This window comes from Primulina tabacum, chromosome 6 (assembly GCF_025594145.1).
Source record: "Primulina tabacum isolate GXHZ01 chromosome 6, ASM2559414v2, whole genome shotgun sequence".
Lineage (NCBI taxonomy): Eukaryota > Viridiplantae > Streptophyta > Magnoliopsida > Lamiales > Gesneriaceae > Primulina > Primulina tabacum.
The window spans coordinates 4,917,812-4,926,413 of NC_134555.1; the positions used below are offsets into that span (position 1 = coordinate 4,917,812).

Consider the following 8,602-nt stretch of genomic DNA (forward strand, 5'->3'; position numbering starts at 1 on the left):
TGCTAAGTGAAGGACCTCCAATGAAACTTGTTTGTGTTAAAACATGCAGGACTCATAGTCTTGATTAAGGAAAGATTTAGTAAAAGAAGAATTGTCTAAGGATTTAGTTTCTTCCGTTCAAGGTTGAAAGAAATTTTAACTAAGTTATAATTATTGGGACTTGAAGCAATCGGCTGATAAGAAGTTATATTCTAAGATTCTATATTGGTTTCAAGATTTGAGTTAGTAATCGTGTTAATTTTAAGATAGAATAAAATAAGTATGGATACGCATATATTCAGTGCTGATCTTATATAAGTGTACTTTGGGAATTGATTGGTTGGACAAGAATCATGTAATGGTAGATTGTCGGAGTAAGAATGCCAAACCCCAATCCAAGAATAAATCGTACTTCGTGGTAAAGATAAGGAACAGAAATCCTTCCTTGCTACTTTTCAGACCTAGAAAGTCTAACTAGCAATGATCGATCAGCGAGGTAAATAACGAAGTTACTCTAAAGATAGAGGATATTCCAGTTATTTAGGAATTTTCGGACGTCTTTCCCGAAGAACTCCCTGGCACAATCCCCGACCGTGAAGTGGAGTTTGAGCTCAACTTGATTCCTGGGGCTACACCAATCTCAAAAGCACCATAACGAATGGCTCCGGCATAGTTGAAAGAAATCAAAGAGCAACTACAAGAATTGTTGGATAAGAAGCAAATCCGACCAAGCGCATCTCCGTGGGGAGCTCATGTCCTATTTGTAAAGAAGAAGGACGGAAGCATGAGAATGTGTATTGATTACAGAGAACTGAATAAGATCACAATCAAAAACAAGTACCCGCTTCCAAGAATAGATGACTTGTTTGACCAACTCAAGGGAGATACGGTCTTTTCCAAGCTCGACTTAAGGTCAGGCTACCACCAACTCAAGGTCAAGACGGACGATATTCCGAAGACAGCCTTCCGAACAAGGTATGGACATTATGAGTTCATGGTGTTGCCGTTCGGATTAACAAATGCTCCGGCAGTATTCATGGATCTCATGAATAGAGTGTTTAAACCATTTCTTGACAAGTTGTTGTGGTATTCATCGACGACATTCTAGTGTATTCGTCAAGTGAAGAAGACCACAAAGAACATCTTCGTCTCACCCTCCAGACACTGAGAGAAAAGGAACTGTACGCCAAGTTCAAGAAATGCGAATTTTGGCTAGAGAGCGTCACATTCTTGGGACACATAATATCAGCAGCAGGAGTATCTGTGGACCCTAAGAAAGTAGAAGCAATCTCAGATTGACCTAGACCAAAGAATGTGACAGAAATTCGAAGCTTCTTGGGACTAGCAGGCTATTATCGAAAATTTGTTGAAGGATTCTCTTCAATAGCCTTACCCCTCACCAAGCTCACACAGAAGAACTCAAGTTTCAATGGAGTGAAAAATGTGAGCAAAGCTTCGAGACTTTGAAGAAGAAGCCTATCTCAACTCCGGTGTTAGTATTGCCAACTGAAGGCAAAGACTTCACCATCTACAGTGATGCATCTAAAGAAGGTTTAGGATGTGTACTCATGCAAGAGGGAAGGGTGATTGCATACGCATCGAGACAGTTGAAGACGTATGAACAGAATTACCCAACACATGACCTCGAGCTAGCAGCAGAGGTATTTGCACTCAAGATTTGGAAACACTGTTTATATGGTGCTAGATGTGAAATATTCACCGATCATCAAAGCCTCAAGTACTTGTTCACTCAGAAAGAGTTAAACATGAGGCAGAGGCGATTGATTGAACTCATGAAGGATTACGACTTGACGATAAGCTACCACCCAGGCAAAGACAACAAGGTAGCAGATGCTTTAAGTCGAAAGAATATGAGTAAGATGATCCTGACATCACTTTCAGCACAACCATGCCTTCGAGAGACTATCAAGATAAGTCAAGATAGAGATTCCGCTTTGGTGAAACTGAAAGAGCAAGCTAAAGAAGGAAAATCACCAGACTTTGTTATGGACAACAAAGGAATCTTGTGAATGAAAGGAAGATTGTGCGTACCAGACATCGATAACCTTCGACAAGAAGTAATGTCAGAAGCACATAAGTCAAAATTTTCAGTACATCCTGGCAGTACCAAGATGTACAAAGACATGAAGAAGAATTTTTGGTGGAGTAGAATGAAAAAGGATGTTGCGACATTTGTTACCAAGTGTCACGTGTGCCAACAAGTCAAGGCAGAGCACCAAAGACCTGGAGAACTTCTGCAACCTCTAGAAATTCCAGAATGAAAATGAGAGCATATTTCTATGGATTTCGTAGTGGGTTTACCAAAGACGAGACAAGGTCATGACGGAATATGGGTAATCGTAGATAGACTCACAAAATTTGCGCATTTATTACCTGTCTGCATGAATTATAATTTGGACAAGCTAGCCACCTTGTACATGAACGAGATCGTGCGATTACATGGAGTACCAGCTAGCATACTATCAGATAGAGATCCTAGATTTACATCTCGATTTTGGAAGAGCTTTCAACAAGCTATGGGGACTAAGGTTACTCTTAGTACGACATATCACCCTCAGACCGATGGCCAAACAGAGAGGACATCCAAACTCTAGAGGATATGCTGAGAGCATGTGCTCTAGATTTCAGTGGTAATTGAAGCGAACATCTGCCCTTAATTGAGTTCGCGTACAATAATAGTTACCACATCAGTATTGAAATGGCACCATACGAAGCTCTGTATGGACAAAAGTGTCGATCGCCACTGTATTGGGATGAGGTAGGGGAAAAAGCCATTGTTGGACCCGAGATGATCCAAGAAACAGTGGATAAAGTCGCTTTGATCAAGGAGAGATTAAAAGCTGCACAAGATCGACAGAAAAGCTGGGCTGATCAGAAAAAACGACCCGTTGAATTTGAAGTTGGAGAAAAGGCATATGTGAAAGTGTCACCCATGAAGGGTGTAATTCGATTCAGTAAGGCTGGAAAACTGAATCCCAGATACGTCAGACCATTTGAAATTCTTGAGAAAGTGGGAACACTTGCTTATAGATTAGCACTTCCACCCGACATGTCAAGCATTCACAATGTATTCCACGTCTCGCAGCTGAGGAGATATATTTTTGATCCAAATCACATTCTGGAAGCTGGACTACTTCTGGTTGAGAGCAATCTAAATGAAGAGGTGAAGTACGAAGAAATTCCGATTCGAATTGTAGATTTCAAAGACCAAGTACTGAGGCGACGAACTATTTCATATGTCAAAGTACAATGGTCCAACCATACCGAAAGAGAAGCTACTTGGGAGTTGGAAGAAAAAATGCGAGCACAATACCCTTATCTCTTTGAAGATCATGCATAGCCAAGTTTCGAGGACGAAACTTCTCATAAGGAGGGAGGGATGTGAGAACATGAAATTCCAGTAGTAGCAGCAACTTAGATTTCAGAAGATGGTATTTTTCCAGCAGACAAAAATCCAGCAGAAAAAATCCAGCAAACAGAATCCAGCAGCAGAAGAGTTCAGTAGCGAGATTCTAGCAGATAGCTACTGGTTCTGCTCAGGACTTGTAACTGAAGCATTTAACATGGAATAAAGGCTGTTAATGGAAGATTATGGTCATTAATTGGAAGGCTAACAGTCAGATTTTGGCCTATAAATAGCACCATCAATCTCTGAATTGATGTTACCAAAATCTTGAGTTATCACTTGAAATTAGAGCTAAGAGAGTGCATTTTTCGAAACTGTAAAATCCAGTAGCGAGGCAAGCAGATTTTCAGACTTCAACCGAAAAACTCTAGAAAATTACAGTAAGTGGGCTTATATATAAATATCTTGAAATCCGTTTGATAATTTTGTTTTAAAGTTCAGTTTCTGTATGTTTGATTTCTGATATATGATTTTGAAGCACTGATACTCCCTAGTGAACTAATGGTAAGAATATATATTCTGAACATTTCTGAATTCTGATTCTGATTCTGGCCTCACCCCTTAGAGGAGAGAACATATAGGGGACTGATATCAGTTTAGCCATGAAATTCACTAACGTGTTCAGTGCTTACTAATTCTGATTTCTGTTCTGAAACCTGTGATCTCTGAATTCTGATTACTGTCCTGAAAATAAGAATTTTTCTGTACATTATTGTATTACTGTTTCTGTAAAATGGTTTTTGAAAACTGGGAGTTATTCCCGCCCCCGCTTACTGAGTGACAATCATATCACTCACCCACCAAACCCATCTCAGATAAGAACGAGGAAGAGTTGTTAGAAGAAGAGGAGCAACTTCAGTTTTGGGGCTGGTGATGAAGATCGTTGTTCGTAGTTTTGATTTATATTTTATATTCCGCTGCATCTGTTCAGACATCGTATTTTCTGGTTTTACATTTTCACTGTAAAACATTTGTATCAGACAACGATTATTATGAAGAAAAGACTTGTTTCTGAATTTTGTACTTCTGAGGCTTGTTGGTTTCGAATGTAAATTTGAGAGCAACGCCGGTGTCAACCAACCACCGTCCCGGGGCGTGACAAAGTAATTTACTAACTGTGATGAATTTTAAATACTCTCAAGATGCTTGTAATTTGAAATTCATTCGTCAAATCCATACTGAAATCAAATCTTTTTCACCAAATAAAACCCTTACATCCAAATGCAACCTCAATCTCCAAAATAGAAATAATTAATTAGATAATATTAGTTTGTGAGAGAAGTATTCATATCAACAATAAAAAATTCAAATACTTATGAAAAAAATATCAACCAAACTGATCGAGTTAGAATCTAATAACGAAATTAACTTCCAGATTTTTTATTAGGATCGGAGATTAATTTACAGATAGATGAATAAACAATCTCAACAATTTGAAAATATTTCGGTTGGATTAGCAACACTTAAATGAAATTCCTGTGAGTTTTTTTCTCAGTAAGTCAATATTGAAAACTATCCGAAAATAGGTTGACTGAAACTATTTGAACAAAATAGCTTATTATACTCCAATCTTATTCGAAATGAGCATTAAGGATTTCACAATGAAATTTATAAGCAAAAATCGATCCTCAATTGATCTTATAATAACTTATCGGCGTGTGTTTGTTTTGATCAGTTGGGATTGCATAATCTTTTTCAAGAGTTCCAGAGAGATTTAAAAGTTTTCTAACTGATTTATATATAGAATTCATATGTATCGGTCATATTTTTAAATATTACTATTTAAGATCTGCCGCTACTCTTTTACGGCTCGCCTGGTCAACTAGATCAAGCGGCACAACATCAACATCTTGATGCATGAGAACTTCTTAATTGTGTAATATATATTTTATATGATATGTTGAAAGTTGAAATGTAATATAATTTTAATCGAAGAAATATATTAAATTTTTTATTGAAATAACAAAATATTTGAAAGAGTTTTTTCAATTTTGCAAACTTTTTTTTAATTTATTTTTTCACTTTAAATGTTTTTTTAAACAAAAAAATTAAAGAAATATTTTTTTTTAAAAAATAAAAGAATCGAACCGGACCCGAAACGGCGGTTAATAGTACCCAGAATCAAACCCTGGTTTTGTGACCTGGACCGTAACCAGCTAAGGCGGACCGGTTAAAGGTCGGGATTTTCTCCACCCGGACCGAATCCGGCACGTGGCCATGTCTAGAGAAAGATATAGCTACATTATTGATAGACCATAGCACATGAGACAGCGACTTCAAAACTATTGACAATGGCGCCATTTCCCTTATAACTAGCTATGCTACATCTGCGATAAAATGTACATTTCAATGAACGAAAATTAAGTTTCACTTTCTGCCCTTGAGTAGCATTGATTCCACTTTAGTCCCTTTCGTGGAAATACCCAAATTGGTCGCGTGAGTTGTCTGCTTGTGTATCGTGCAATTAAAGAATGAAAGTTTGGTTTTGATATTAATTTTAATTTTTTTTTCTTTTTGGCTTGCTCAAAGAGGATTGTCTAAATTCATATATGTATCTCAACTTGGATAGAGTTCGTGAGAGCTGCATACATAGACTTGAACAATCATCTCTTTAGCTAGCTTATAGGGTGAGTTAAATCAAAGTCTCATTATTAACATGATATCTGAGCATAGATTCGTTGTGATGTATTGGACTGTCCATAATTGAGTCATTCATTAACGTATTGTTCATTTCTGGACTTGAGTGTGTGTTAAGATATCCAATATCGGTTGGATATAGTTACTGAGAGTTGTACATATGGAATTGGACAATTCTCTTTCGTTGATCTAGTTTTTGGAGTTAAGCTAGATTCAAATCTCATTTTTAACGAGCTTTGAAGTTTCTTGATGTGTCAGTTCACATTAGCATTAAGGTGAAACTTCTATATATAGCCATCTAGCTAATGAAAGTTTTCTGAACCATATCTCCATCTCCAACTAATTTTCTACCCAATAAATTAATTCTTCGATGGCTCGTATTAATACTAATCCGAAATTGGTTGCGATTTTTGTAATATACTTTTTCATGACATCCCATGTATTTACTCATGGCGCCCAACAGCAAGTCCCATGCCTGTTTTTCTTCGGAGCTTCATTAACTGATAATGGAAACAATAATATGCTCAACACTGTGCTGAAGTCAAATTATCCACCCTACGGGATTGATTTCTTCGCTGGTCCGACTGGAAGATTTAGCAACGGGAGAAATACCCCCGATTTTATCAGTTCTATTTCTTCTCATATATAATATTCTATAAATATTGTATTAATGTTTATCGATCGAATGGACGTGGCTAATGATATTGCATAATCTGGTCATGGTTGCAGCTCAGTTGCTAGGATTTAATAATTCCATCCCGCCTTTCGCAACAGCTACAGGTTCTGCTATTGCGAAAGGAGTCAATTATGCGTCCGCCGGAGCAGGAATCCTCGACGATACATCAAGAGCACTGGTAATTATTATTATATTTTGTCAGATGTGATTCAATAATTTTCACCAATAATTATATATAGTTGTTAAGATTATAATTTGGTCTTAACTCAATCCCAAAAGCTAGCTCAAGAAGATTGTCCAAAACCTCAAGAATGAACATTTGGAACGTGAAATTTACAAATGATCGGGTAGAATGAGTGGCCTTTGACAGTCCAACACATAATGGTGGAACCTATATCTGATACTATGTTAATATTATAACATGTCTCCGTACTATGTTAAAATTGGAACTGAGACCTAACTCAACCCAAAAGCTAGCTCAATGGGGAGGATTGTCCAAGACCATATATGCAACTTACATGAATTTTATCCGACCGATGTAGGACTATTAACATTGGGGAAACCGATTATTGATTATTTTTCTATATATATATGTTTTGGATAGGGTGACCGGATCAGCATGAACAGATTATCGAATCATCAGACAACAATCTCTGGTTTGTCGTCTTTACTTGGCCCAAGTACTCAAGTCCAAGACTACCTCAACAAGTGCTTGTATATAGTGGAAATGGGGAGCAATGACTATGTTAACAATTATATACAGCCGCAAAATTACCCAGAAACTGCATCACTTACACCAGATCAGTTTGCAGCACTCTTGATTCAACAATACACTACCCAACTCAAGGTACGTACATGATTTCTCCAAAATTAAATGTGTGGTTAACATTTTGTTCAAAATATATAAATTAACTCGTGATTACCAGGCCTTGTACACTAGCGGGGCAAGAAAAGGTTGCAATCTACGGTGTTCCGCCAGTAGGCTGCATCCCTCAAGTGCGGGCAATGTTTCCAGCTAACGCGTCCGGATGCGTCAATTACGTGAGCAACTACGCCCAACTATTCAACAACAGGTTGAAGCCTCTGGTGGACAACCTCAATGCCAATCTAACTGGCGCAAAATTTACATACATAAACATGAGCGGCATTTTAATCTCCATCCTCGCTTCTTTAAGTACGTGCACGAATAATCATATATATATATTTCTTATATTTGTATATTAAATTTTGAAGTTAATATATGCAGGTACTTTCGTTTCCGGTACTCCATGTTGTGCAGTAACATCGGCAGGAGTGTGTGTTCCTAACCAAGCTCCGTGTATAAACAGGGATCTGTATGTTTTCTTCGACAACTATCATACCACAGAGACAATAAATAGCTTAGTAGCAACCAGAGTATACAGTTCCATTATAACAACGGATGCATATCCATTCAACATTAAGAACCTTGCTCAGCAGTAAATTCATCGCGCACACTCACGCACACACAACTACATGTAATCTTAAATAATTGTCCAAGTATTTGGATCAGTAAGTGAATAAATTTTAAAGTTGTGTGGTAAACTTGAATAATACATTTTAATTTAGAGATGGATGATTAATGGATCTCTTCTTGATATTAAATATCTGGTGCACACAAATAACCATTATGTTTGATCCAGCTTTCTCTCCTCTTTTTTTTTTATTAGCCCACTTAATAAAAAAACTGAAAACAGACCATTTTAACGTGGTTCGATCCAACCGACCTACATCTACTGGGTCTTCGCAAAAATTCGCTTACGAAGGATACTCTCTAAGAATAACGTAACGATTAAAGCTCGTTCCCTCCCTCAACCACATATGGTCACACTAGACAATATTTAAAATGAATGAGCAATTTTTTT

General features: G+C 37.4%; 1 protein-coding gene across 1 annotated transcript; it reads left to right on the top strand.

The window, feature by feature from the left end:
• Window positions 1–6,351: 6,351 nt before the first annotated feature.
• On the top strand, window positions 6,352–8,307 carry LOC142548917 (GDSL esterase/lipase At1g29670-like). Its single transcript, XM_075657557.1, has 5 exons — window positions 6,352–6,669; window positions 6,773–6,897; window positions 7,324–7,566; window positions 7,646–7,893; window positions 7,966–8,307. Exons 1-4 carry the CDS (start codon window positions 6,414–6,416, stop codon window positions 7,736–7,738), a joined length of 717 nt encoding a protein of 238 aa, XP_075513672.1. The 5' UTR covers window positions 6,352–6,413; the 3' UTR covers window positions 7,739–7,893; window positions 7,966–8,307.
• Window positions 8,308–8,602: the final 295 nt, after the last annotated feature.

Bases quoted from the DNA above. Each gene is read 5' to 3' on its own strand.
- LOC142548917 (XM_075657557.1), top strand. From the start codon at position 6,414: ATGGCTCGTATTAATACTAATCCGAAATTGGTTGCGATTTTTGTAATA. The intron at 6,898-7,323 runs GTAATTATTATT...TGTTTTGGATAG, and splicing joins ACGATACATCAAGAGCACTG to GGTGACCGGATCAGCATGAA. The intron at 7,567-7,645 runs GTACGTACATGA...CGTGATTACCAG, and splicing joins AATACACTACCCAACTCAAG to GCCTTGTACACTAGCGGGGC.